Genomic DNA, 27,814 nt, shown 5'->3' on the forward strand with positions numbered 1-27,814 from the left:
GAAGTAAGTGGCCGGTTCATGTAGTTAATTGAAGAAAAGAATCAGCAAATGATTGCCCATTCAGAGAAGGATTCGGATCACAATGCCTTCGTAGAGATTTCTATCGTAGCTGAGTCGATCACATTGTGCCAGACGTCCTCCAAATCACAGTTTCGCAAGCATCGATTTGGACCGCTTCTTGTTCAGACGATCAATTGCATTTAGGAAGCACTTCCGTTTGTATGCTACACCGAAAACAAATCCCATACCCATTTGCAAATGCCCAATCCATCCCAATTCAGTCCGCCATTTCCACACCGTATGAGAAGGCTCGATCGAAAGAAGAGTGGTTGGTCATGAAATCGTAGAAACGGAGCGAGAGGACATCTAATCATCACCACCAACGGCACGAGCTGTGATATGTCAGCATGTTATGCTATATGCCATCATCCAACCCCAAGATCCATCGCTATGAGAATAGCAAGTGACGTACTGTAGATGCTCAACTTGCTGTGTCCGACAACCTTCTTGATCTGTCCCTTCTCCTCCAAATCGGCCAAACATCTCCGAGCCAATGAACCGTTGATTTTTAGTCTGTCGACGAGGGTGGCAACTGTGATGAGGCGGTAGGATTGGACATCTTTGTAGAGCTTGTCGGAGATGGCCTTATCGAGAATGACGGCGTGCTGGGCCTTGTCCTTAACTATTATATGAATCAGATATGCTTCCTTCGATGCCGCGGATGTACGAACCCTTTCCCTTTGACCACTGTGATGGAAGTTAGCATGCTTTCTTGAAGATATATGTCAAAGGTGATCTCGAGGCCAAATTTTGAACTTCTGGGATCTCGAGAACTCCAGGAGAGAGCTTTTCGCACCTTCTTCTTTTGCTTTTTGGCACCGGTGTTCGCTGGAGCTATTCAGAGAGTTAGTGTATGAAGATATAAAGTCGTCGAGGCCGGTGGTGGAGGAGGGGGGCGAGCGGGCGACAGGCTGCGCTTGCTTGCTACGACCAGCGAGAATCTGTCGTCGCAGATCGCATGAGAATGATTGTAAATGGTAGACGTACCCATATTGACTGATTCGAGTATTTATCGTTGGTATTCGAATGTACTGAGTCGTTTCGCAGATGGGAAGTTGGAGATCTTGTTATGCATACATTTCTCGCTTATTTTTCTATCACGTGGCGCACTAAGGGCAACACCATCAAAAAGCCCTGCGCTATCAAGCTAGACTCTAAGCAGCCTAGCCTTTCAAAACCCCAGTCTAGCGCTTCACATCGAATTTTGCGACAATATTCTCAAGCGAGTTGAACTTCACGACAATCTTCGATTTGAATCGCCAGTCCGCAACACCCAAAGTCAGCATCGCCATCATGTCTGACAACGAGGAAATCGAAGTCGAAGCCGTCTCCGGATACCAAGTCCTTCCCAAGGAGGTGACTGACGAGATTGGAAGCATCAAGCTCTTCAACAAGTGGTCCTACGAGGATGTCGAAATTCGGGACATCTCCTTGACGTAAGAATACCCTCTCGAGCTGGAATTGGAGGAGGAAATTGGGAGGATATATGGCAAATTAATGTCCTGGAATGCGAAGAGGATTCGAATGCGATCGAGGAAGGACAGCAGATATGGGAGCTTGGCTAACAGGTCTATTATACAGCGATTACATCCAAATCCGCGCCCCAGTCTACATCTCCCACTCCGCCGGCCGATTTGCACAAAAGCGATTCCGAAAGGCAAATTGCCCAATCATCGAGCGTCTCACCAACTCCTTGATGATGAACGGCCGCAACAACGGAAAGAAGCTTATGGCTGTTCGCATTGTTGCCCACTCCTTCGAGATCGTACGTGCAAGAGATCCAGGGCAGGAACAAGTACTAATCCAGTTCGCAGATCCACATCATGACCGACCAAAACCCCATCCAAGTCGCTGTCGATGCCATTGTCAACTGCGGACCCCGCGAAGACTCCACCCGTATCGGTTCAGCAGGTACCGTTCGTCGTCAAGCCGTCGATGTCTCTCCTCTCCGCCGTGTCAACCAAGCTATCGCTCTCCTTACCATCGGTGCCCGTGAAGCCGCTTTCCGTAACGTCAAGTCGGTTGCTGAGTGTTTGGCTGAAGAATTGATCAACGCCGCGAAGGGAAGCAGTAACTCGTATGCCATCAAGAAGAAGGATGAGTTGGAGCGTGTCGCGAAAAGCAATCGGTAAATGGTGTCGTTTTTCTGCATGGCATGGTCTGGGGTTTCTTTCCTTTACGGATGGGCAGTACTGGCTGCATGGTGTCAGATAGGCTCATATGAATGCTAAGTGCCTCGAAAGCAAAATGATTGAATCTACGAACGTGATGATTTTGATATGGTGGTTCACTTGATTTACTAGGAGGGCTTTTGCAGCAAGTGCTGGAGGCATGTCCAAGGACTTCTGTCGGGTCTTTTGATTACTTCTGGTCAGATTGAACACGCTATTGGAATGATTGTTTACTTGATGGATATGCATTTCTATCTGCTAATCTTAAAGTCCGTAGACCAAGCAGTCAGACGTATCAACAACCCCATTCTTTCAATACCTCGAAAGTTGTTGCCCGAGAACCAAATTACTCTGGCACAGAGTCCTGCTGCTTGATCGCGTCCTTGATATTTAATTGGCCAACCTCCCCAGCCAGCTTCTCATCATCATCGACATTGCCCTCAGTAGCAGTTTGCTCCGTTGCATCATTGTCCTCATTGCCTGCTGCATGGTTCATCTTGCTCAACAAGTGAAGAAGGTGTCCTATATCGTCCTCGCATTGATGAATTGCGATATGAATGCCATCTCTCATCGATTCCTCCTCTCCTAAAAGCTGTCGCGAGTGCTGATGTGCGTCGAGCCTTTGCCGCAAGATTTCGATTCGATCTCGCAACCTGTCTCTAGTGACTGGCTTGTCAAACCACTCCTTGGGATCGACACCAGCATATGGAGTTATATAGCACCATCCCATGGCCAGAACAGCGCCGACGATCTCTGCGTCGTTGCGATTGTCGCTGCGACTACCACATTTATGTCCGGCACAGATCATGAATCGAACGGCTCTATCGAAGTGGATGTATGCGTCCATCTTTATCATCTCTTCCTTGAATCCTATGATGCTGCGTACACCATATTGGTAGCGGTACGTTTCGCCACTTATTTCCTTGTAATATGTTAGCTTGAAGTTTACAGTTTCGCTATTGAAGCCCCAAGAGAGGCAGGGTGCTCAGGCGGGCTAAAGAGGACAAGGACATACTCCTAGAGGCTCGTCTTCAGCGAACAACCAATCGTCCCTGATCATACGAGAAAAATCAGCTGCCTCGTCTGGTGTCAGGTTTTCTTTGCCGAATGCGACTTTGCATTTTAGGTAGTTTTCCTTCGAAAGATCATTCTTCCAACCTGGACCCAGAAGCGGAACGGTGTTGTTGCCGGTGTGGGACAAGAGCATCCGTGCCTTGTCGAGGAAGAAAGAATCCTTTTTGTTGGCTTCGTAATACCAAACACATTTCTCTATTTCACGGTATACGCTTCTTTCTCTCCTCATAGCTCGTGGTACGTGAGTGTAACTCGTTGACCGGATCTGTAATAACGCGTTAGTCATTGTGCGGCATCTCTTGCAGATGAAAAGCTTACAATGCTACGAGAGGGAACGGGTGGTGCTTGATTGGGCTCCATGTTGACTTCTTGCGGCGCAGCAATACAAAGTCGAAACATTGAGAGTACTTGTCTTTGTTGCCAGTGAGAAGAGCTCTTGACTCTTGAAGTTGGAGCGGAGGACGAAGCCGCAAACCCCGCCTCCATATCGATACGAAGCAACCATTAGCCGTTTTGCAAATGTCAATCAGAACTTGTTCAACGACATAGGCGGTCGGCATTCATACCGCCTTCGTCTCTTTTCTGCCGCTATTTCACTACCAGACGCTCTTGCTTTTGTTCCATTTCCCATTGCTTTCTTGGAAATATCAAGCAAAGTTGTTCAAATTACCATTTTAAGGTTATCCATCCCACTAGATTGTTGTTTTCCTTGCTCTTAGTATAACCAACACTCAGTCCTGTCCCAAGATCGCAATTGAGGTTTGTAGTTCCATACCTTCATTTGCACAACAACCTTCTTACCTCTAGCTTTGATGTATTCTGCAAATCTACACTTATTATACCCTTTCAGTTATGCTTCTCTGTTACTTCAAGATTTTTTCGTAGTCCTTTGTAGGCTTTTTTGACTTATTCTGTGACTTTCCACAGCCCCTCATTGTCTCCATATATCCTTTGGTCACTTATGTTGTCTGCAAGAGATAGGGTTTGTGCTACATAGAGAGTTCCGTCTACGATTCGGGACTCCATGGGCTTGAGGCCTATATATACGCTATGAGCACCTGGTAAGGAGGTTGATCTAGAACACGTGCCAGGCACGTGCCAAGAGGCTTTGAGGATCTCTGGTTTTGTGCGATTAGTAGCAGGTGCTGTGAAGAGATGATGTGTGTGCGAAGTAGTTCGTTGTTGACAGAGCTAGTTTGATGCATATATCTGTGCCGACTTGCAAGCGTATTTCATCACTCTAAGTCATCACAATTGGATTATTCAGCAAAGACTTTTAGGTCGTACTCGAGAAGAGCTTGAATAGGCGATCTCAATAATTTCAGATATCTTTTTAGACTCACAAGATTTATCTCCCGAAGCCTCTGCTTGCTATGATTTCGACAATTTTTCAACAGCAAGTCTAGATGGATTCGCGATGTTTTCTTTTCAATGCAAACAGGCTGGAGATTGCTGTTGATCTCAGTTGAAAAAATTTACATTTCTGGCATCAGGAACGTTGCTGACAATGCCTAACAAAGAAAGGGTTACGTGTCAATCGCACAGCCAAGATCATGCTGCGAAAAAGAATGTTCGCTGCAGCCAACGGCTTTTCAAGGGTCCATCCCACGCGAGCAGCCATCCTTCACTCAGGTCCACAAGTTCCAATGGCTTTGACTCTTGCTACTCGAAATGGTGTTCTGGACGCTCGTACCTGCAAGTCTCAGCCACAAATGTCTTGCATCGGGACGAATGGCGCCTCCCGGATCGGAAGAACAACCGCTGAGCCGTTCCGCTGTTTTCGTCTCAAATCAAGGTCGGCGTTATCTTCTTCGTTATTTGATCTTTGTTGTTTTTAATGTGTTCAATCTTTGTTAGCTGATTCCATGTCGGCATTTCCGTGCCGTGAAAGTCTTTAGTACCAACCGCGGCTGCTCGGTGCCGTCAGAGATGATTCTGGAAAAGGGAAAGAACATTGATCCACAGCTGAGCATTTGAAAGCCTGAATTTCACCTTACGCTCTGGATCAGAAGAATTCGAAATCAAATAATCTGCGCCTCCGCCAAGAAGAGATGGCTTGGTGGAAATACCTCCGAGATTGAGGCTTGCGTAAGATGTGCATAAAAGCCAGATTCAGAAACCACAGATGGGCAGATTTCTTTTCCAAGGCAAGCTTTAGCCATCACACTGAATACACTGACTGTGATGAGCTTCAGTCCTCCTGACACGTCCGATTGGGTGTGCTAAGTCTTTCATTTCAGATCTCAAGATTCAGCAGTCACGATTGTGCCTCTTCAAGTACTTAAATCGGATTTGAAGTCCGATATCCATATCTTCTCGTCTTCAGCTTGCCACTTGCCCTCGCTCTTTGAAAAACAAATAGCAATGGTCCAAATGGAGTACCACGGAGCGAGACACTGAAATATTGCTAAAGGTGTGCTGAGTTTTCTTTCCATGCCACCATCCAGAAAGGAGAGTGAGGCAGGACAAGTGTTCTTTTCTCCTTTCAAGATTTATATAAATACATCGCCTGCTCACCATATATTGTTGTGTTAATCCATCATCTTTATCTCCAATACTATTGACCAGTTCACTACAACATTCAAAATGGCCACCACATACACCATCCAGATCTTCAACTCATCCAACATCAACAGAAGTTACTCTTTGTTTCAAAGTGTTCCAACTCCCCAAAACTCACCCGACTGCTTTACCAATGTCTATCAGAGGTCTCCTATGATCGTGAGTGGGAACTCGAGGTAAGTCACAAGCCATAGCATTTGTCGAATATATTCCTCTCTTCGTGTTCACTTCTATTTTGTGTGGGAGTATTGAATGTCTTGTTTATTAATCACAGCTAACAATTCATAGTTACTGCACCTTCAGCATGCAGAAAACGTTCTATGCCGTATGATATTTCCCCTACCCTTCCACCTTCACTATCCTAGCATAGCCAGAATCCCACCTCAGACATCGCTTTAATCTATATAACATTTTGTTCACTCCAATCTCCTCGAAAGACATTTCCCTAACTTCATTACTACAGATCTACGGCACATCCCCAAAGACTCTGTCTGCAGGCGTCACAGTCACAAGCTGCAACTCAGCGCCCATCACTCTCTCAAGCAACGATGGAACACCACCAGCCTCAAGCGGAACCCAACTCGCCTTGTCGACTATCGAGAAGAACGGTAAAGATCCCATGTGGGGTGCTCCATCCATGACACAAGGCACACTCCCAAATTCCTACGGTATCAGCTGCGATTCTTCCTTCAGCTATCCTAATTCTAGTAAGTCCTCTTCCTCTTGTCCTCGTGTCCAATAAACTAACACAGCAGGCAACATCTGCATCGGCTTCGGCGCCACAGATCCCCACACCGGCCAAGTTATACCTGTAGCAACGATCCCAGCCATCCCTGGCACCGATTTCTTCTTCGAGCCAAAGAACACCTACTATATTGCTGCAGGCAGTTGGGCTCTGGGGACGGTGGTTAATGTTGCTGCGTTATCCACTACGCTTACGGTGGACTTCACCCAGATTTCTATGCATGATGCTATTTTTACTCATTGTGCGGATGGCAGTTGGAAGGTGGGGCCGCCGAGGTCGTGATGTGAGGCGGGTATAGGGTGATGGTGAACGTTCTTTGTGGGATTATTGACTGGATTCTGTTTGAGAGAGAGAGGTAATAGGGAAGGAGTAAGGGAAGGTAATGGGCAGAAGACTTTGTAACAATAGGTTTATTGAGAGGGGGTAATATTGGAAAGTATGTTTGAAGATATGTATTCATAAGTTTTTGTACTCGCAAATCAAGAAAGATCTCCGGGTTGTGTCCTTCGTTAATCAGGAGGGAAGAAATTCTGTTCAGGACTGGGGGTCATGATATCTTTGGGTCTGTCTTAGGGCCGGGCGCAGATCCATTGTCTCCTTGGGCTTGTCTAGTCCCTCAAGAATGTTAGACTCGACTCTGCTCGTTTCATGACCTATCCATTGTTTGACAAGTCTCATTTGGTCTTCTGGTCTTCCTCCTTCTCTCCATTCTCTCAGTCTACGACTTTCGTCTTCGGCGACGTATCACGGCGTCAAAAGTTGAGTTGTAAGATTTCCATTCCTCTTCAATTGCTCTTATCTCGTCATATTGCAAGTTCAGTTCCTTCAATGCTGCTTCGTCTAGCTTCCAGGAATGACGGCGGCGAGCAGGCACCCAGACATCACTCAGTGCATATGTATCCTTTCTCGAGGCAGGATGCGTGCCAGAAGTCGTCCTTTGTATCGTAGGCATAGAGCTGATAGCAAGTGACTGCCGGTCTCCTATGGCTTTTGGAAGAATACTTGTATTCTCAGGATGAGCTGGAAGGTTGAATTCGGGGATTGCATTTGTTTCGGCAATTTCCCGGCTCTTGCCCTTGGGATCAGGCGTCGGAATATTGTCAAGCTGGGAAGAGGGCGAAGGAAAAGACACAGCAAAGGATACGGCATCCTCGCCACTGCTTCTCCAGGAATGATAACAGAGGTGTCTGAGGGCATTCCCCTGCGTAATATCCTGGGTTTGGCCCGTGGTCTGGGCAGGCTGGACGGGATTCGAAACGGTAGAACCCGCCTGGCTCGTCCTCTTCTCCTCTAAACTCAACTGGTAAAATCGTCTCAACTGTCGTTGATAAGGCCCAGACCTTGCAATGTCCTCATCAAAGTCGAACTCTTTGCTGAATGTTGCAGAATCGTCGTTTGAGACAATGGTGTCTCGATCGTAGGAGACCAGGTACGAAGAGGCATCATCTCTCGCAATTTGGAATTTTCTTTGGGTCTCTTTCGCTCCCAAAGTCTTTCAACGCTGCCCTTCAGATTCCCTTTGGGGTAGAATGGATTAGCCAAGGGCCGAAGGGGACGGGAGCGTGACGACTTACAAGCTACACACGGTAAGCAATACACTTAATGACTGCAACTGTAGTCCTAGACGTCGTTCATTCTCTTTCATCGCATCGGCATCCCATAAATGCTGTATGCGCTTCCACGCCTTCCTCCGGAAGCCTGATACTTCCTGGCTCACAGCCGTGACATGTACCTGAATGTCGCTGACCACTATCCCACAAGCATCGAGGCTGATCTCAAGGGTCTCCATGTCCATCTCGCCTTGGAAGCATGGATGATTAGATTCGAGCAAGCGACGGAGCTTATCGAGGCTTGTCTTGGTCGTTGATACCTGTGACCGTAGCAAGACGATATCACGAGGAACATCGCGGTAAGCTTTTACTATGCTGTCGACTTGCATGACAACTCCGGCGAAAGAGCTCACAAGCTTGACACATGTGCCCGTCAGCGTGAGTATAGATATGGGGTCCATAGCTGAGATTCTTCACGCGGGATTAACGAAGCTGGGCCGCTGGGAGGTTTGCAGAGGTAGACTGCGCGATATCTCGAGGTATTTAGAGATTGAGTGAGTGTAGGCGTTGAGTCACAAGACCAGAGGAGCGAGATCAAGAGGCTCTGACTCTACATCAGGAGCAGAAACAAAACCCTTGATTTCCTCGAGGTGTGCAGAATGTTCTTCGCGGAGGTGATGGGGCTGAGGCTGGGGCTGGGTTGTTGAGAGGATGCATATCGGATTGGTTGTGTTTCGAGGAACGGTTAGCCAATCAGATTGTATTCTCGGCAACGCAATCCCAGGACTGAATTTGCCATGTGGAAAATCGTTTGGAGTGCTCCGAATCTGTTGGCGTTAATTGGCGAGCTTTACATGAAGGATGGCGGAGGAAATATCATTGAATTAGTACTCATGGGTCATAGACCGGCAGCTTGACTTTGAAACGATAAAGAGATTCATGAGTAACACAGCTAAAGAAAAAAGGCAAGAGGAAACAAGTGACTTACCGACAACATATTCGAAGAGATACTTCCAGGTTATGATAATATGAGTAATATGTTGTGGGCATAGAGGTGTGGTAGATTGAGGTAGGTAGTGAGAAGTAGTAGCCACCATGTCCACGAACCTTTTGCTCAACAAATCAGGCGAAAGCGTAGCTTGTCCGTTGCTTGCTATAATTGGAGCAGTCAAAATTCGAACGGCATCATCTGTTCCTTCCCAGACTCTTGACTAGCCTCTGCCACGCATCTTCGACCTCCCCTGGAATATCAACATGGACAATGAAGCCCTTTCCCTTGGGTCCATATCCTTCCGTATCGTCTCTCAGTCTCGGTACTTCACCCATGATCAAATCATAGAACCTTTCTTTCTCCCAAAGCCCTTCTATCGTGATCCCCACATCGCTGGTATCCCATTCGACCTGCCCCTCTTGTCCCACCCTCGTCACTGGGACGAATATAGGTGCACTTCTGATATCCATCTCAACGCCTTCATAGACTTTCTGGAAGGAAGCAACGGTTCTCAGAGCCATGGTAGGATCTTGAACAACGATCATGCTCTTCGGAGTCTCGATCCCATTTTTCTCCAGCAATTCCCTTGTCTTCGATGCATTGGCTCCGCAATTCGTACTTTGATCCTCGATCAAAATCCTGCATCCTTGGCTCGTGATTTTCTCGATATCAAAGAACTCGTTGAGAATTCTTTCTAGTACTCTTGCTTCAGGAAGTCCTTGAATTTCAGAAGTAATGGTGCGGTATTTTGGATGGCGGGAAACAGCTTGGTAGATAAGCGGGGTGGAATGTCCGATGCCGCCGCAGAGAACGAGAGACTTTGTAAGGCGGGGATGCGATTGTAAGATCTCGAAGAGGGTGGTGGCTTGGTATAGCACAGAAGATACACATAATGTGATGCAGTCTACTGGTGGATGAGACGAGAGATCCGATATTTGAGGATGGGTGAGTAAGCAGGAAAGGAAGTTGACATCTGAAGCTAGAGACTCTGTCGAGTTCTTGTCAGTAGACATAATTGTTATAGTATGTCTTTGACTTGGAAATGATTTCTCGGATTGAAGTCTTCCTCGACGAATTTATGATGTTCAGAATGAAGGCGGAGTTGCCCAATTGGGAATGGCTTCAAAATACCCCTCACTAGCGCCTTCCTCCAATCTACATCTCCAGAACATCATCCTTCTTCAACATCCAACAACATAACGAAATAGACTCTCATCTTCTCTTGCTGATACCGCACCTCTTGCTATAACAAAGAACTGTCAGAAGTCCTGACATCGGTGCGAACGCGTGTACCCTTGTTTTCCGACAGAACTCATTGTGTCCTAAGTCATCGTGCTGTTGCCTCGCATTTTGTTATCACATCCAACTTAGCCTCAAACAAGGCCGTTTTCGTTTTGAAGAGATATAAGTACGAATAAGCTGGTATTTTTCTTTTCGATCTATCGATTGCAATTCCGATGTTCTAGCAACTTGCAGACGACATCATATCGCGCATCAAATCGCGGACGAAAATTCACGGAAGAAAATACGCTCCACCTTAGGGCGATATTCAACTGTCGAGACCTGCCACAGTTTCTTGTTCGAGTTGTTGTATTGTCCTCACGATTTGCCATGGCAGCAGAACCATCATTCCCTCGGTTCCGAGAGCTGCCTCTAGAGCTCAGAATCCAAATCGTAAGCAACAAACTCCTTTTTGCTGAGCCTCGCTATTTAGCGGGTTTGCTGTAGTAGCTCCCCGACCGAGGTTTCTTTTTCAATTATTGTTTTCAAGAGAAGAATTGTGGTAACTTGCTTTAGTGGGAACTCACCATTGTGCCTCGATACATTCGTATAAGGATTCGCGAAACTTATGGCAACGCAATATCTGGACGCGCAGTTAACGATTCAGTTGTCCCGAACGTCCTACAAGTTAACAGAGAATCTAGAGCTCTGTTCTTACCACGATATCCTATGATGTTCAAAGGAATATACAGCATTCGATTACCCCTTGGAAGTAATGGGGTTAGGTTCAATTTGGACCTGGATGTCATTGTGCTAAATACGTTTGAGAAGTCCGAATCTGTTATGAGCATTTTAGAATCACCTAAATCCCTATCTAGTCGACTTAACACATTCACGCTATCGATATCGAAGGAAGACTTGATCTCTATACGACGCGTAGTCCTTCCTGCACATTTCATCACGTTCTTGCGGCTGGTATTTACCAACAATCACCACCACCACTACCACGATTATGAGATCCACCGGCTTCAGAGCCTCGAAACGATCTTAATTCCATGCGGTATGACCACTACGCCAGAAATGATTACCTACATAAATGCTTTTATGTTGGAGCCAAAGAGGAGGTGTCCCAATTGGCAGATTCCAGGACTGCAATTCATCAGCGAGACGGCTTTGGATGAGGTAGAACATCCACTCGCAAATGATCTGGAACAGTCAACCCGGTGGCAGAGAGTTAGATCGTGGTTTCGAAGATAGAAGCGTTGATATTGTGGATTTTCAACGCTTGAATCACCAACTCACATCATACCTTCTGACATTGTGCGCGATATCATTAGAGAGTCGGGCGGTCTACAAAATCGCACTTTCGAGAAATTCACATGGGCTATTCCTTTGGGGGACTTAGCTACTGTCAAACGTTTACCCGTGTCGAGAGATCTCTGGCAGATGATGATGCGTCGATTCCTCAGCAATCAATGGCCTCTTTTATTGCGATGGTCTCGAGCTTCCCAGGCTTGAAGACTGCTACGATGATCAGAAAATACTTTATGGAACGTGCTTCTACATTGAGAACTGGAAAACAGAGCTGTCTCGCCAAGGATATTGAAGCAGCCTTGCGGGAGGTGGAAAGACAGTTCGAACGTGGTAGGCCCCACACGTTTGCAATCCCCGGATCGTACCGCAGGTTCTTTACACAATTCCGTACGGCTTCCAAATGGGTCTGAGCATGAGGTCTACAGGCAAGTGGCGGCAGCCTAGATCGCTAACTGGGACAAGTCTCTGTATCGGAATTGGCAGAATGCTGCAAGGAGGAATTAGATGTTTTCGCTTCTGAATTGTATTTCAATTGTGCATTTCAGCATACCTTGTTATTGTTCTTTTTCAGTTATGAGTTCAGTATTGCTGTGCAAGTTTTTGCCTATAGCGCCAAGATGTATAGAACGTTGCCCAATCCCATCCCCCTTTTCCTTTCCAGAGACCTCCAACTCCAGCCAACACAGTTATCTATCTGCACACTAATCATCCCAAACAAGGTGCAGGTACAGCATAACCAAACAACGTCAACAATGAAGATCGCGGAGCTGCCCTTCCTCCACCCCTCGCTTCCAGCCCTGTACCCCTGACGCCTCGGTAGCGAGCCCAGTATTTCACTGGCTGCCAACTTTCCAGCCAGCCACTGGAAAACATCGTCACGAACGTCATTTTCTGCACTGCAACCACAACGAGCAATTGAGCACCAACAGAGAAAGAATGTTCGCTGATCCCCCCGCTTCTGGACCTGTCATGGCCTTTTGTGACCGCCATGCAGATGTTGAACGGCGGGCCCGATTCCCCATGGGCGATAGGTAGGTACCTAAGGCTGGTAGGTAGGTCACCTCATGGCAGTTTGGCTGCCCTGGCCTGGAAAAGCGGACGGGCATGAGCTCATTGCTGCTAAGACTAAGATAGGTTTTATTCTTTTTCATCTTCCCCAGATTTCTTCAAGTGGAGTATGTATTTATTCCGCGTCTTCAAGATACAGCTATTCTATTGAGTTGGACAATTGATAATGCGCTCGCTTTCTCCGATCGTTGTCGCGTGTCTGCTATTTGTGGCGGGTGGTGTTACCGCGGATAACATCACGCTGAAAGCTCCTATTATCGCAACGCCGTCCGAACACTGGTGCGTATGTCTCACTTTCGGCCGTTGTGCGACGTGCTAATTGGGACGTAGGGAAGGAGTAGACGGGACATGGAGCACGTTCGAGATTCATGTCGGGACGCCGGCGAATGTTTATCGAGTCCTGCCAGCGACTTCGTGGCAGGAGACGTGGGTGATTTATGGTGCTGCGGCCGGTGTGTGCAACACGAGTGTGGGCGTATCGTCGAATTGTGGTGATGCGAGAGGGGGGCTGTTCAATTCTACGGACTCGTCGACTTGGATACAGAGTGATCAGGATTTCTTGGGTTTAGATGCTACGTTGGGATATCAGGGTGTGGGCCAATATGGTATGTTCTCCGCGAACACATGGAGGCAGAGCTGATGGAAGTCTAGGCTTTGATACGGTGGGACTTGGATACACGAATACTTCGGATTCGACGTTGACGCATCAAATTGTTGCTGAGATTGTTACGAATTATTGGTGGTTCGGCATACTTGGGCTTGGTTTCCAACCCACGAATTTCTCGACGTATGGAAATCCTCAAGCAAGTTTCTCGGATACGTTATATTCGAATGGAACGATATCGAGCATGAGTTGGAGCTATACTGCCGGAGCGTACTATCGTCTCAAGAGCATTTTTGGAAGCTTGATATTCGGAGGATATGACGAGTCAAGATTCACACCCAACGATGTGATCTTCACTATGACAGGCGACAACCTACGAGATATCGTTGTAACGATCCGCTCTATAATATCCACTACATCTTCTGGAAACACAACCTTAATGTCTGCACCTGAATTCGCATTCATCGACTCAGCTGTCCCTGAGCTCTGGCTCCCAACAACAGTCTGTCAAGCATTCGAAAAAGCCTTCGGTCTAACCCTCGACTCAGCATCAGGCCTCTACCTCATAAACGCCAGCACGCACTCCAACCTCCAGTCCCTAAACCCAAACATAACCTTCACGCTCGCGAACCAGAAATCCGGCGGCGCAACAGTAGACTTTGTGCTCCCCTACGCAGCATTCGACCTCAACGTCACCGAACCCGTCCTCACAAACAGCACCAGCTTCTACTTCCCCATCCGCTCCACGGACGACGATTCCTTGTACACCCTCGGCCGCACATTCCTCCAGGAAACATACGTAACAGCCCACTACAACTCCCGCACCTTCAACGTCTCGCAATCCATCTTCGACGATTCCGCGTCCCCAACCGTAATCGCCCTCCCCGCCAACCTCCCAACCAGCACCTCCACCGCCCCATCCTCCACCTCCTCCACACCGGGCTCAAAATCCGGCTCCGCCTCCACAGGCTCCTCTAAGCTCTCAGGAGGAGGCATAGCCGGCATCACAGTCGGCATCCTCCTCGCCGCCCTCCTCGCCGCCTTCCTCCTCTTCTGCATCTTCCGGCGGCGCAGAACTAACCGCGAAGCCGCCATCCGCCGAGACGAAGAAGCCAAAGGTCCCGTCCACGAAATCGATCCCGGCCGCCGCGTCGATCCGCACTCCACGTCCGCGTATAGCGAGCAGGCGTCTGGATTAACGAACGAGGTCGATGGGAAGGATGCGCGGGTCGAGAAGTGGGGGATCCCTGTTATGGTGCCGCAGGAGCTGGAAGCTGATGTGCCGCCGGCCTCGGCGACGAGTTCGGAGAATGGGGATGGGCATGCGAGGACGGGGGTTGAGATGAGTGGTGGGGCGGCGGGGAGGGGAGGGTTGAGTCCGGTGAGGGAGCATAAGGCGAAGACGCCGATGGCGGAGATGGAGGCTGAAGAACGGGGATTGGGCGAGCCGATGCCAGAGAGGGGGAGGGAGAGGGAGGAGAGGGAGGAGGATATTGTTAGTCCGAATAGTGATACGATGCCGAGTATTATGGGGAGGGCGAGGGGTGCTGTGAGGACGAGTGGGGAGTTGGGACATAGTCCGACGATTAGTGAGGGGACTTGGAGTCCGAATTCGCCGGTGCAGAGGAGGGGGAGTCGGTTTGAGGAGAGGTTGTAAGGTGGGTGGGTGTTGGGATATGTGGGAATAGGAGGTTTTGGTTTGGTTAGGTTGTATATGATACCTTTCAGCACATATAAGATAGGGTTTGGGAATGACTGTATAGGATTGTATGAGAGATGGGAAAAGATTCGGCCTACAGTACAGTAAGGTATATAAAGAGAATATATATTACGCATCTTGAGATATAAATTTGCATTCACTTTGTACTAATAAGGATGATAGGGGGATACTTCGCTTCGAAAACACAAGCGAGACAAGATAGGGGTATATTCATTTCATGTACACAAGATTTTCCTCCCCTCCCAAATCCAACACTCACAATAAACAAGCAGCAACCAAAGCCCCCATCCCTATCCATACCCAACCACCAACCTCTACCCTCCCCCCACCACTCTTCGTACTAGTAGCACTCGCCCCCGTACTCGCCCCCGTCCCACTACTCCCCCCACCGCCTGTCTGACTTGGCACCGTCCCCGTCCCAGTAGGCGTAACCCCCGCCCCCAAATCCGGCAACGCCGGCGACTCCGACCCATTCGTACTACTCACATTGACAAACACACAATCGGCATCATACCTATACGGATTAATCCCATTCACCCCCGTCACATTCTCATACGCCAACCTCACCAAGCTATCCTGACTCGTATTATAACCCGGCCATCCATACCCCGTCAACCCATTCACCGGGTACTTCGCAAACGCCGCCCAGGCTCCGCGCATGTAGTTCGCGATACTGACCTCCGCAACCGTTGGGCCGGGCGAAGATGGTACCGTGTCGAAGATTATGGGGACTTCGGCGGCGTGGTAAGTCCCTGCTTCAGAGGAGACTGCCATATCTGGGAATACGCCAAAGTATCTATATCTCCACGTCGGGTTCTTGGCCGCGAGGGAAGCATTGGCGCGGATTCCGGTTGGACAGGTGAATTCCTGCAGGTTGAAATCCGTCCAGAAGGTATCGGAGAGGAAGATACCTGAGAGCGCGAATTCGGTGCGGAAGAGTCCTGCTTCGTAGTTGTTGTTTCCGATCAGCATCGGGACGCTGGCGGGTGTCCGTTGGGAGTAATTGGAGAAGACGACCGTGTCGTCCACCGTGGGGCCGAAATAGCCGAGCAGTGCTCCCGTCGCGGTGGAGGCGGGGATGGCGTTTAGGATTGCGGTGTAGGTCTGCTTTCTCATGCACGAGAGGACGGTTGCTGGGTCTGAGGCGGAATTTCCACAGCCCAGGGCAGCGGTGACGGTGAACCAGGCGGAGGCACTGGAGGCGGCGGAGTTGGGTAGCCCCCAGCTGAATACGGTTCCGGATTCGGGGATGAAGCCTGCGGCGATGGGGTCGCTGTTCCAGGCGTATGAGTAGAAATCAACGGAGGCTCCGCCGGCGGATTGGCCGAAGAGGGTGATTCGGGTTGGGTCTCCGCCGAAGTTGGCAATGTTGTCTCGTACCCATTCTACTGCCAATCTTTGGTCCAGTAGAGCGAGGTTATTTGTCGTTGAGGGATTGCCTGGGAAGCCTAGGATGCTTAGTCGATAGCTTCTGCCTGTTAGCAAAGGACATATCCGCTTGAAAAACAACCTACTTGAAGGAAACCACCACCACATCCTCCAACTCTGCAATATTCGCCCCATTGTATCCCGGTATCGACGAACTTCCACTGTTGAACCCTCCACCATAGATCCAAACCAGCACCGCCTTCTTCGCCTCCCCGGTCTGCGGTTTCGTCCACACATTCAAATTCAAGCAATCCTCCCCATAGACCCCATCATCGTTGCTCAGTATACCCAGTACCTGTATCCCCACCGCCGTCACATTCGCGGCCTCGAGTTCCTGAATCGTGGGCAGGGAACTCGATCCCTGTTTCACCGGACACGAAAATCCCTGGCAGACGATGGATATTAGCCTATGTACATACAGTATATATAGTTCTTCCACCCGAAAACTAGAGGTAGACTTACGAACGCGCTGCCGTTGAGGGACGCGTTGCCTGCGTATTTAACCGGGGCAGCGAAGCGTAGGTCCCCTATCGGTGCTTGGGCGTACGGTATGCCTAGGTACTCTGAGACCTGGGAGTCGTTTGTCGCGGGGTGGCCTTTGACTGTTCCGCTGGTGGTTTGGACCTGTTGTCCAATCGTCCAGTTTGCGGATTGGCGGTCTTCGAGGAGGAGGGAGGTGGCGGATATGTGTATTGCTGCTGTGAGAGTGAAGAGGATGGAGAGCTTCATGGTGAGGGAGGTCTCTGAGGAATTGGCAGGCAGAGAAGCAGGTACAGAGAGAAAACGGGAAATGGCTACACCTATATCTTGTATTGAAATGGACCTACCTACCTACCTGCCTCATTGATCCCAGTAGCCACGAGTTGACTCGGCCACGGGGTAATTATCGCGGCGGAGGTGGTTCATTTCTTCCTGATAGAGCAAGACATGCGAGACGTGCCGCTAGGATCGAGACTAGTCGACCTGTCAAGGTATGAGCTACTACATTTACGTGGCGTGAGTCGACCAGTAGCCAAATGAGAATAGATAATCACCGAGCGGAGTGCAGGCCAGGAACGTGTGGAAAATGCGGAGAAAGAGGAGTGATGATGCGTTGAGAACTTGGAAAGATGGAGGAGGTCTTTTGCGGGGGAAAATCCTGCCGAGGTGTTCAGACAGATTGACAGGGATTCATGGAACCGTGCATGCGAAATTAGATAGAACGTGACATTCAAAGAATTGACTGCATACCAGAATCTGGATAGCTGGGCTCGAGATGTTGACTGCGTCCAGAAGAAACTACTCGTGGAGTCAATATTCAAAAATCCAGTACCGTTGTAGTTCTTGGGCCTTGGTACACGGAAGTGCCTGCTAGGCATCAATTGACTGACGCTTTACAGATGAAAGCAATTGATTTGGTTGGAGACTGGAGGTTCTGTCGGAAAGAAAGGAAGCATGGGATGAGGTTTGAATAAGCTCATGAGCTTGTAAGCTAAGCTGGCGGTCCCACGGTCTAGTGAAAGCACGATCACAACCGGAAGCTTCAGGAGATGTCTTGAAAAAAAACATTTCTCTAGTAATTCAGAATCACAGTCGACTCCATTTTTTTCTTTCTCCTATTCAATACTTCTACAACACTTGTTGAAACTTCGTCATGCTTTTCTCACTTAGTGGACACGTTTTGCGAAAGGTCTCAGCACGTCTATGATTTCCATCGAACTTTCCTAGGGTTCTGCCTCTTGCTATTGTCTTCCCGGAATACGACTTCTCTCATTGCAATCCGGTAGCCTCTGTTAGTAGATATTGAGTTGTAATGGCCTTGGTATCACAGGTCAACGACAAGTCATGTTTGCGATGTCCATTCATACGCGATTCTAGAAACCGAACAGAGTGACTGAAGTACAGTCACTAATAAGCCCTCGAAGAGTCAATTGGAATTGCATAGACCTGTTAAATTCTAGAAACCGACGTGCTGTGCCGGAGAATCACTGTCGGCCGCTACTACTGCTGCACCTTCTCGCATCAAAGTTTAATTGGCCGTAAAGAAGTCCAAAGACTGCCTGGTATTTGAGTTCTTCCTCTCGGAGACATTTGCGGCTCAATAGAAGCCGACGCTTTAATTCTATCCCGATATATATAAAATATACTTCAAAGCAAGCCTGACATGAACACCTCATACCTCCAGAGTGGCTCCACAACAATAGTCTATAAGAGCCGAAATATCACAAGAAGATTTTATCATGGCTTCTATAAATTCCGAAACCAAGAGTTCAATCTTCATAACAGGCGGTAACGGCTCCCTAGGATCCGCAATCGCTCTCCAAATAGCACGATTCCGTCCTAAGAAATACCACCTCATCCTCACAGCTCGCAAAATTACCGATCCTCGAACCATCAACGTATCGTCCACACTAAAGACTCTCAACGCATCTTTCGAATTCCAAACCCTGGACCTTTCATCTTTGGATAGCATTCGTTCCTTTGCTGCAACCATAAGAGAACGTGTCAGCAGGAATGACATCCCCCGGTTTTCCGCTGGCGGAATGGTTCTCTCTGCTGCGATGAATACTCTGCTGAAGGACACCAAGACGAAAGATGGCTGGAATGAGATATATGGTATCAATGTCCTAGCTCAAATCTTGTTGATCAGAGAGCTGCTACCAGTACTGAACGGTGGTTTGGTAATCAACATTGCGAGTGCAGCACATGCAATGGCAGCTGCGAACTACTTCTCGAATGAAACCAAGACCGAGATAGGTGGCGAGCATGCCGAAGAAAACTTGGGGCTAGGAGATGCAATGAAACGATACGGAGCAAGTAAACTATGGGTCATCATGGCATCACATGCGCTGCAGCGACGCTTGGATGCTGTACGTCCATCTTCCTCCCTTCTACACGTTCACTTGTCCTAACAAAAAACAAAGAAACCAAACAACGCGATAAAAATCGTGTCTCTAGACCCAGGCGGTATGTCTGGGGACTCGAACCTGGGCTTAGATCACTGGGTGCTGAACTCGCTTAAAGTTGTTCTTGGGTTCGTAAGGCCGGTGCTGGGAAGGTTGAAGAAGGATGCTTTTAATCCTCCAGAGGTGCCTGCTAAGGCTGTTGCTGATTTGTTTGAGATGGAGAGAGGAGGGTTGGGTGGGAAGTACTTTGTTCTTGATGATGAGGTGGAGAGTAGTGGGGCTAGTCTGGAAGTGAAGAGTCAGGAGGAAGCTTGGGGGAAGATTTGTAGAGATTTGGAGATCGAGAGGGAGGTTTGAAATGCGGTTTGGATGATATGGAGGGCTTTAAAGTTCGGTAATAGGTGGATATGAAGTAGGGAAGTACCTACAGTTTCAACGAAAGAAAGTGTGGCACGTGATCGAGATACATTCTTGAATGTAGTTTGGAGTTCTCAAGCACAATCGTCTTCCTTGATATACTTAACAATTTAGAAGCCGTAGATATACCTATAAAAGCAATCTTTAAGGTACCTAGGTGCTATGTTGAGAATGTATGTCTGCCTATCAAATCCAACAAGTCCTCGCTTAGCTGCAGCTCCAGGCTGACAACACATTGCGGTTCTTCGAAAGCCTCCTCTCCATCATCATCTTTCCAATATCTTAAACCTTGACTCTCACGATGGCAACATTCAAATACCACCCTCTCCAATATCCCGATTCATTCCGCCTGATTCTCCTCCAGCCGTCCCAACAGCGTTTCTTGCCCCTCTACTGTACGCTCGAATGCACCACGATTTCCCAGTGCGATAGAGAGATCATCGATCATTATACAGCACTATCATACGTTTGGGGTGATCCTGCTGCTAAAAAAGGGTTGATTTTCATTCAGGGCGCCAAACGAGTGGCAGCAGTAGAGATCGGAAAGAGTCTTGAGGATGCATTGAAGGCGCTGAGGGATAAAAAGAGGGAAGTCAGGATTTGGGCCGATGCGCTTTGTATCGATCAATCGAATCTGGTAGAGAGAGGGAGCCAGGTGGAGTTGATGGGGCAGATTTACTCGACTGCGAGTCACACTGTCATCTACCTCGGTGACCAGGCAGCAGGGCAGAAAGTCTTGGAAGCTATTCCCTCGAATACGTCGGGTACTATCAGCCCCTGGGACATCAATGGACTGAAGACTATGGCCGAAACCACGTTGTTAAAGATGCCGTGGTTTAGCCGTGTTTGGATTTTCCAGGAATTACTCCTTTCAAAGGATCCTCGGGTACAATGCGGGACAGTGCGAGCAAGGTGGACCAATCTTTGCCGAGTTCTGCTATCCCCAGGATATAGACAAAGGAGTAAAGAGCTGCAAGTACTCGGAGACATGAACAGTGCTATTAGCGTTCATAAACAGAAATTGTTCGTTCATCTCACGGCGAGGCGAGGTTTAGGCGCCACGAACCCACGAGATTTCATATTTGGACACTTGGGTATAGCTGCTGATGTCGAAGAACTGAAGGCATATGTGAAAGTTGACTATGAGACCAGTTGTGGAAAGACATACAATGATACAGCGAGGTATTTACTCGAAGCTGTTGGTCCCGAAACCCTTTTTCATCACACGTCTGATTATAGTGAAGAGAGTCGTGTCGAAGATCTCGCTTCTTGGGCTCCTGATTGGAGTATGCCTTCCGCTGGACTGGCAACTATGTACAGGAACAACACACTGAACACGCAGCGTCTTGTTGCTAAAGAAAACTACTTCATCCTTGAGCACAAGAGGTATCCTGTGCTATCATACCTTGGCTACGAAGTTGATCATATTTCGAGTCTCAGTCTCACACTACCGGAACCAAAATTTTTCGCAGAGACTGAGAGAAATGTCTACGAGCAAGCGGTAACCGAGCTAACGACTTTCTATCATACCGGATCGGGGGTCTGGTGGTCAGGAGACGAAGAGGGTCGACATAGAAATTTCAACCTCCGTGGCAGGGAAACTCAACATCAAGACCTTTGCAGGATCATTCACGAGGAATGGATAAAAGTCTTAGGCACAGAACTTCCCAAATTGTCTTCGAGCTCTACTCCCGAAGAAGCTCGACTTCATGAGAAGTTTGTGGAAAACTTCAAAACATGGGTAACTGAGCGAGGGAAACGGCAAATCATTGTGGCAGGAGGAGACAGTGATGGTTTTGAGTCGTTAATGTGGCTTTACTTGATGAAACAACAGAGTAAAGACAGTGTTCTAACAGGAAGACGATTAGCCATAACGCAATCAGGGTTCTCGGCTGTTGTGTCGAAATTCGCAGAAGAAGGTGATAGGATTGTGTTCTTGGCAGGATCTCCTGTGGCCTATATCGTTCGGCCAGTGATCGTATCAGAGGATGAGAACTTGGAATTGCAAAATGCGCTCCAAACTCTTGTTGCGAATCAGAAGTCGACTGATGAGGATGGCAGTAAGGCGCAAAATTTTGAAACGGCGCTGTGGAATTCTGTTGTAAATTGTGTTCTTGTTGGGGAATGTTACGTTGAAGGCGAAGTTGGATGGACACGAGATAAGAAGGCGCAGGCCGTTTACACTCTGAATTGACAATTTGGCTAGCTAGCCAGTTCACTCACCAAAGGTCCAATGTCAGTGATAAAACTAAAGCGAGTGGGACTAAAAGCTTTATTAACTAACTAAACAAGTAGTTTGTTTTTGATCCGGGCTTCTAATTAGTTAATATCAAGCTTTCAAAGTTAACACTTTTAAAGTTAGTCCTCTTAAAGTCAGTACTCTCAAAGCTTCAAAATACCCACTTAATGTAATAGTAAATGCTTCGCCCCCGAGCGAGCTTTTACCTGCTGTACCTTGAGTTAGTGAGTAATAGTAAACTATCTCAAGCTATTAAGGCTTAAGAAAGGGGCTTTGGGTAAGCGAGGGCGCACCGCCCCTTCCAGTAAATAATACGCGCAAGGCTTCCAGAAAGTGTTCTACGGTCTATGTACCATTCATTACATCACGTGCTCCTATAATCTTGATTCAAAGCATATTTCATGTTTGAGTAAATATAGAAGACAAAAAGGAGAAACTTGTACATGCAGACATTTGATATTTTGCGCGTAGCTTCGAACTCAAGAAAATACTTTTATTCTGCCGCAAAATCCAAAATCAAGGTTACCAAACACACTGCGTATCTCTTCATACCAACAGAATCTTACCAAAACTATGACGGGGGAGTGGTAATAGTGCTCAATTGATCGCAGATATCGTACTTCGTGAGGAACGCTCCCAGCGCCTTGGCACCGGTAACACAAGATGCGCAATTGCAGAGCTATTGGAACTCTCTTAGCAAAGAATTTCTATTTCGACGAGCTTGATGAGTTCATCAGCAAGAAATGGATAGATAACTTACACCCACAGTGTCATTCTTGACACAAGCATAGACGTCCGTGACAGCGGTAGGTGATACAGGAGGAAGGATAGCTTTGCCGATGCAAACGCCATCTGCGATGATAGTGGCGCAGTCTTTGACGCATTTGATGATTGAATCGGGATCGAGAACTTCTGAGGAGGCTATAACTGTGTCAGTGGAAATCTGGAAATGAATTGGATTGCTGGCAAGATAGAACTTTGGCTTGTTGCAAGATGGATACTTACTTCCATTGACGGTAAGGATCATCTCGGTAGATGAGATATCTTCTGATCTAGCGTTGCGAAGAGATGGTGAGGCGATGGCGAGGCTCATGAGGCCGGCGAGAAGAAGCGGCATATTGAGATGCATGTTGAAAGCTTGAGGTAAGTAACTAGAGAATATGGGCGTTGTTTTGAGAAATAGAATGGGAGATTTAGATATTACTGTAGGCTGATGATGCTGTACTTGATGTCTTTTAAAATGCAAGAAGGAGCTCCGTCTTTATATCTACATAATGATCGTGAACTCAACACGATCGCTTGGGTGTTATGCTTAAGCCACCATTGCAATATATTTCACTTCTATATTTGCACCACATCAGACTTTTCACTTCAACAATTTGAAGCAAATCATGAGTATGACACCCGGAGCAGAATTTGAAAGATGGCTTGGAAGAAAGCTCTACCGATTAACTGCGGCAATCATGGCGCTGTAGCAGAGCTATCAAACCACTTGTAAATGGACACCGCCTATCATGATGCTTACTGCGGCGAAGCACTTTTCGGCGCAATCCCAATTTCCGGGTCAGCAACTTCAATGAATTTTGTTGCCAAGGATATATTGCGCTTAAACCACGTGTTGCAAACACGAGGAGGAATTGCATTCGACAACGTAAATAATATTATTTCGGTAAGCAAAGACGATCGAAAACCAATCGAAGCTCGCCGTTCGTGAAGAATTTTAGCCATCCTTAATCTACTAATTACTCTGCTTAGACGAGCAATTTAAGCTTACTCATTTGAATGCGAGAATAAAATTCAAAATATTTTCAGATGCGAGATGGGTATTCAGCAACAGCCAACCGCGCGGGTAAATAGAGGCTGACTGCGCTTTGATGTTGAGCTTCAGCTTACATCCAACTTCAAAATAAAGAAGAACGGAATCTGAGGCGGCGAAAACCTGGTACAAGTCTGGCGCAGCTGTTAATATGGGTTGAGTGGAGAAAGTTGACCGGGCATATATTTTATGTCCGCGCTCATGGTAGTGCGGGGTGGGGAGGCTCGCTTAGCGACCCCGCCCCCTTTTTCACCCCAAGAGTCAAGAATTTGCGAATAGACTCACATTTACATGTATCTGTGGAAATAAAAGTGTTTAGCCTTCCTGCATAATCCGATCAGTTGATGCTGTGCTCTACTGGATCTTTATCGCCATGCCCATCGATACCTACAATAGTCACAATGCTAAACACCGCAATCAATGCTGTGCACAGCCGGCCCAGCACTGCCACTTCCACAAAGTTCCAAATAAGCGATCATCTGAAAAAACTATTCCAAGTCTGTGAACGCTGTCAAAAGAAACTATGTCTCAATCGCACTGAAATGGGCCAATGAAGCCCAGACCTCACGTTCGAAGGTCGGGAACACTCCTGTACTTGCAGCCTGCTCAGAGTAGCAGTCGACAGCATGAGTGATAATGATTGTAGTCACAATCCCATTGCCTGCAGCGGCAATGCCAGAGCCGATTGTGGTCTGACATTTCAACTGTCGCTTGCTTGTCCGTTACAAACAGGGAAGCCGGCTACGCCGCAGACGGCAGAAAATCCCAATTAGGTGAGCCGGAGACAATGTCCGCGATATCGAATCCTGGTCTGCCTATTCAAGCTTTGCTTTGGGGCTGAGAATAGATCCACTTGACAATTGAGGCTCTTACATTAGCTCTTTGTCGCATGAACAAGTCGGGTCGCTGCAGGAGTCGGAGAAAAGCAGGGAGAACATTGCGAGGACCCCCACATTAAAGACTTCATGTGCCAGAATTAAGGTATTCGTTTTTGGGCGGGGGCTGGGGTTGTGCCCCCTTAAATATTGCTTCCTCCGGGTACCCCTGATAACACGTAAGCTAACCGAGAGATATAGACGTCTGACGTCTCATCGCGACAAGGGATTCGTAGGCTGCAAAAAAATAGAAGCCGAGGCCATTCGTCATCTAGGGACGAAGATGGACTTTCTAGGAATTCGTTCAATGCATATCTTTCGTATATATTTCATGCTATGAACCCAATTTCTGGTAACTCTCTCGAAGCTTCGAGCATGGAAACATGGGATCGTTGTCGGGGAAGCATAAAATCCCCGGAACAGTCTCAGGTGCGTTTGACATTTCCATTTTGAGTTAATCAAATGTTATCTTTTTCAGATGATTGCTACTGATTCCCATCCGTGCATTGATCGTACGGGATAACGACTACCTTCCATCTGAAAATATACCTTCTAAGCATGATCGTCCGCAAGGTCGGACGAAACCTCCCCTTCTTTGGGAAGAGACGAAAACTTACACCACGATCAATCCTGGAGTTTCAAGCTTGCGATGTTCCGGAAAGTTTCAATGACAGCGTCCATCCCCATGTTATCGTGATGAAGGGGCTGATCATTTACTTCAAAGGTAGGCACTGCCGTCGCTTGCTCCAGATCTCTGCCAAGCTGGGTATCTTGTTATTTTCTCAACCTGTACATTCTTTTCATCATGGTGGCCTTGGGACTGGGTCCCGTTGTTCTTGTAGTAACATGGTCGGAGTTCGCGGCTGGAGCCGTCTTGATGGCGCTGCGCATCTATACCAATGGCTTCATTATTCGGCGTTGGAATCCTGACTTTTGGTGGGCTTTTGCATCATTTGTGAGTACATCATTCTGCCTGTGGCAAATACCTAACGTTACAGATATGCGCAATTTGCTCATCGGTCTTCCTCACAATCGCTGTCGATTATGGAACTGGAGCTCATTTCTCTCCCGCTGCGAGTCCCACATCGAACCCCGATCCTCAATCTCAACTTTACCAATTGATATTTACGACGTTTTCTATACTAGCCATCGCCTTCGGTAAAATGGCAGTCATTCAATTCATTCTTCAACTAGAAGGGACGAAAACCAACGGAAAACGCATTCTTTACTTCTGCGCGGCCAGCAATTGTATCGTCAGCTTCATCTTTATACCTTTACTCTGGGCGCAATGTGACCCCGTGAACAAGATTTGGGACCCTATTGTTGCGGGATCTTGTCATGGCACGCAGACATACACAACATTTGCATACTTCCAGGGAAGTTTTGGCGCGACCTTGGATACTGCACTTGCGTTGTACCCTGCGATTATGCTTTGGCATCTTCAAGTCAAGCTCCATATCAAGCTCGGGCTGATCACTCTGTTTGGTTTCGGCATTGTGTAAGTTCGTCCCAAGAGCTCGGGGCAATTTGCTGATTCGCTAAGTGCTGCCATAACGGCCATCGTTAAGACCGTGCAGATCGGCACGGTCAAGGCAATGGAGGACACCACGTTCCATCAAGGTTATTTGGACATCTGGGCAAGGTGAATACCTAATCAATTCTTGTGTGCCTAGCTAAATCAAGTAGTACCAATCTCTGGGTTGTATTCATCGCCAGCTGCATTCCCACCATTCGACCTATCCTCGTCCGAATTATACACAAAGTCACTGGGAAGGAAGGGAATACCACCATGGCGACTGGCTATATTCATGAGGGTACAGTGAAGGATTCAAAGGACGACTCAGCCAAGTCTAGAAAGGGTCGAGCTTACAGCAGAGTATACCCCAGGGGACAAGGCGGTGCTCATGCTACCACCAAGAATGTGTTTGAGAGTGAGGAGAACATTGTGCCTGGCAAGGATGAGATCATTATGACGACCGAATATCAGATCAAGTATGAGGAGAGTCAAGACTCGTTGAGCGAGAAGGGCTTGGGAAGGACTGAATCTTGGAAAGAGCAGAGGTAAATCAGGCAAAGGCATTATGTATCGGCTTCAATGCCCAACTGCGCTTAAAATCCATGCTGTGTACTTGTAAAAATAGCGATACGCTGAGATCAAGTAATCATGATCCATTGAATCAAAACATCTTCAATCCTTGTCTATGTGAGTATTGCCTTTTGATTATTCTACTTTATTTCAAACAAGAGAAAATTTGAGCCATTTTAATGTAGCTAGTTGCTGACAGACTCTGAATTTCTATACACCTCAGCAAAGGGCCAAGAAATACCAAAGTCTACATAGAGCTACAACCAGACGATATCAGTCACTCAAACAAATAAACGGAGTCATACAACTAGATCCGCCTTACCGTAATGGGCATCGCGCGGATTAATGGCTATATATACTCTTGAGAACGCGCATTAGAAAATCAGCAGAAAGGGGGCATAGTTGAGTTATCTCAGTCTTGGCCGGAGGCAAGCCTATGCGGCTTCATTATACCGGGCGGATGTCCACAGTTGGCTCTGGAGTGAGAAGGAGTTTGAGGGAGAACTAGAACTTCTAAGCTTACTTGGGTTGTTGTCAATATTTTGTTGATTATTGTTAAGCTATCTAATTTCCGGCCGCATGTCTAGGGGACATCTATCGGAACGCAATTGCCATGAGACACAGCGAATGGGTTTGAAGTTCGCACGGAACAATATAGATACATCATTCTATACGACGAGCGGTATCCTAAACTGCATCGGGCCTTCTACCGGAAAATGCGCCCCCTTTATGGTAAACGGTGTGGTTTGTGGGATAGCGTGCCCCGAGATACGGCAGGGAGACCTCCTTTGCCGCTACGACTACAACCTCTATGTCATTTTACGTCCAACAGGTGTTCACGACGTGGAACTGGTTGGCAGAGCCATAGTCCCCCTCTCTGTGCCTCGGAACGATTCACCGTCAGACTCTGGTGAGTTCGTTGAATGCCCTGAATCATAATGGCAGCTAATGCTTTCTTAGAAGAAGACGAAGAATTTAACCTGCTTCT

General features: G+C 47.7%; 13 protein-coding genes across 13 annotated transcripts; 7 read left to right on the forward strand and 6 right to left on the reverse strand.

Annotated features, from left to right (window-relative positions):
- Nucleotides 1-10: 10 nt before the first annotated feature.
- Nucleotides 11-1,085, reverse strand: LY89DRAFT_607992 (40S ribosomal protein s25). The gene is made up of 5 exons (XM_018210480.1): nucleotides 1,048-1,085; nucleotides 857-894; nucleotides 732-747; nucleotides 473-682; nucleotides 11-392 (listed from the first exon to the last, which is right to left on the reverse strand). Exons 1-5 carry the CDS (start codon nucleotides 1,049-1,051, stop codon nucleotides 367-369), a joined length of 294 nt encoding a protein of 97 aa, XP_018075966.1. The 5' UTR covers nucleotides 1,052-1,085; the 3' UTR covers nucleotides 11-366.
- Nucleotides 1,086-1,324: 239 nt separating this feature from the next.
- Nucleotides 1,325-2,250, forward strand: LY89DRAFT_681073 (40S ribosomal protein S5A). Its single transcript, XM_018214202.1, has 3 exons — nucleotides 1,325-1,496; nucleotides 1,642-1,825; nucleotides 1,875-2,250. Exons 1-3 carry the CDS (start codon nucleotides 1,354-1,356, stop codon nucleotides 2,190-2,192), a joined length of 645 nt encoding a protein of 214 aa, XP_018075967.1. The 5' UTR covers nucleotides 1,325-1,353; the 3' UTR covers nucleotides 2,193-2,250.
- Nucleotides 2,251-2,484: 234 nt separating this feature from the next.
- On the reverse strand, nucleotides 2,485-3,168 carry LY89DRAFT_379014 (uncharacterized protein). Its single transcript, XM_018207117.1, has one exon. It carries the CDS (start codon nucleotides 3,085-3,087, stop codon nucleotides 2,578-2,580), a length of 510 nt encoding a protein of 169 aa, XP_018075968.1. The 5' UTR covers nucleotides 3,088-3,168; the 3' UTR covers nucleotides 2,485-2,577.
- A 2,396-nt stretch (nucleotides 3,169-5,564) lies between these two features.
- On the forward strand, nucleotides 5,565-7,077 carry LY89DRAFT_379002 (uncharacterized protein). The gene is made up of 4 exons (XM_018207115.1): nucleotides 5,565-6,043; nucleotides 6,156-6,192; nucleotides 6,331-6,574; nucleotides 6,623-7,077. Exons 1-4 carry the CDS (start codon nucleotides 5,892-5,894, stop codon nucleotides 6,892-6,894), a joined length of 705 nt encoding a protein of 234 aa, XP_018075969.1. The 5' UTR covers nucleotides 5,565-5,891; the 3' UTR covers nucleotides 6,895-7,077.
- An 881-nt stretch (nucleotides 7,078-7,958) lies between these two features.
- Nucleotides 7,959-8,748, reverse strand: LY89DRAFT_379009 (uncharacterized protein). The gene is made up of 2 exons (XM_018207116.1): nucleotides 8,187-8,748; nucleotides 7,959-8,129 (listed from the first exon to the last, which is right to left on the reverse strand). The coding sequence occupies exons 1-2, from the start codon at nucleotides 8,621-8,623 to the stop codon at nucleotides 8,108-8,110; spliced, it is 459 nt and encodes a 152-aa protein (XP_018075970.1). The 5' UTR covers nucleotides 8,624-8,748; the 3' UTR covers nucleotides 7,959-8,107.
- A 305-nt stretch (nucleotides 8,749-9,053) lies between these two features.
- On the reverse strand, nucleotides 9,054-10,166 carry LY89DRAFT_664796 (uncharacterized protein; the record flags this gene model as incomplete). The annotated part of the gene is made up of 3 exons (XM_018212799.1): nucleotides 9,054-9,079; nucleotides 9,151-9,315; nucleotides 9,368-10,166. 3 exons carry the CDS (start codon nucleotides 10,164-10,166, stop codon nucleotides 9,054-9,056), a joined length of 990 nt encoding a protein of 329 aa, XP_018075971.1.
- Nucleotides 10,167-10,764: 598 nt separating this feature from the next.
- On the forward strand, nucleotides 10,765-11,631 carry LY89DRAFT_664797 (uncharacterized protein; the record flags this gene model as incomplete). The annotated part of the gene is made up of 2 exons (XM_018212800.1): nucleotides 10,765-10,827; nucleotides 10,951-11,631. 2 exons carry the CDS (start codon nucleotides 10,765-10,767, stop codon nucleotides 11,629-11,631), a joined length of 744 nt encoding a protein of 247 aa, XP_018075972.1.
- Nucleotides 11,632-12,579: 948 nt separating this feature from the next.
- On the forward strand, nucleotides 12,580-15,146 carry LY89DRAFT_714707 (acid protease). The gene is made up of 3 exons (XM_018218147.1): nucleotides 12,580-13,035; nucleotides 13,087-13,361; nucleotides 13,408-15,146. Exons 1-3 carry the CDS (start codon nucleotides 12,923-12,925, stop codon nucleotides 15,015-15,017), a joined length of 1,998 nt encoding a protein of 665 aa, XP_018075973.1. The 5' UTR covers nucleotides 12,580-12,922; the 3' UTR covers nucleotides 15,018-15,146.
- A 189-nt stretch (nucleotides 15,147-15,335) lies between these two features.
- On the reverse strand, nucleotides 15,336-17,237 carry LY89DRAFT_729132 (alpha/beta-hydrolase; the record flags this gene model as incomplete). The annotated part of the gene is made up of 3 exons (XM_018219346.1): nucleotides 15,336-16,548; nucleotides 16,595-16,893; nucleotides 16,971-17,237. 3 exons carry the CDS (start codon nucleotides 17,235-17,237, stop codon nucleotides 15,336-15,338), a joined length of 1,779 nt encoding a protein of 592 aa, XP_018075974.1.
- Nucleotides 17,238-18,727: 1,490 nt separating this feature from the next.
- On the forward strand, nucleotides 18,728-19,750 carry LY89DRAFT_714709 (NAD(P)-binding protein; the record flags this gene model as incomplete). The annotated part of the gene is made up of 2 exons (XM_018218148.1): nucleotides 18,728-19,357; nucleotides 19,412-19,750. The coding sequence occupies 2 exons, from the start codon at nucleotides 18,728-18,730 to the stop codon at nucleotides 19,748-19,750; spliced, it is 969 nt and encodes a 322-aa protein (XP_018075975.1).
- Nucleotides 19,751-20,098: 348 nt separating this feature from the next.
- Nucleotides 20,099-22,004, forward strand: LY89DRAFT_714710 (HET-domain-containing protein; the record flags this gene model as incomplete). The annotated part of the gene is made up of 1 exon (XM_018218149.1): nucleotides 20,099-22,004. Exon 1 carries the CDS (start codon nucleotides 20,112-20,114, stop codon nucleotides 22,002-22,004), a length of 1,893 nt encoding a protein of 630 aa, XP_018075976.1. The 5' UTR covers nucleotides 20,099-20,111.
- Nucleotides 22,005-22,620: 616 nt separating this feature from the next.
- On the reverse strand, nucleotides 22,621-23,178 carry LY89DRAFT_664802 (uncharacterized protein; the record flags this gene model as incomplete). The annotated part of the gene is made up of 3 exons (XM_018212801.1): nucleotides 22,621-22,728; nucleotides 22,810-22,970; nucleotides 23,055-23,178. The coding sequence occupies 3 exons, from the start codon at nucleotides 23,176-23,178 to the stop codon at nucleotides 22,621-22,623; spliced, it is 393 nt and encodes a 130-aa protein (XP_018075977.1).
- Nucleotides 23,179-25,545: 2,367 nt separating this feature from the next.
- Nucleotides 25,546-26,805, forward strand: LY89DRAFT_729136 (uncharacterized protein; the record flags this gene model as incomplete). The annotated part of the gene is made up of 4 exons (XM_018219347.1): nucleotides 25,546-25,695; nucleotides 25,739-26,238; nucleotides 26,284-26,382; nucleotides 26,427-26,805. The coding sequence occupies 4 exons, from the start codon at nucleotides 25,546-25,548 to the stop codon at nucleotides 26,803-26,805; spliced, it is 1,128 nt and encodes a 375-aa protein (XP_018075978.1).
- Nucleotides 26,806-27,814: the final 1,009 nt, after the last annotated feature.

This window comes from Mollisia scopiformis, assembly GCF_001500285.1.
Source record: "Mollisia scopiformis unplaced genomic scaffold LY89scaffold_4, whole genome shotgun sequence".
Lineage (NCBI taxonomy): Eukaryota > Fungi > Ascomycota > Leotiomycetes > Helotiales > Mollisiaceae > Mollisia > Mollisia scopiformis.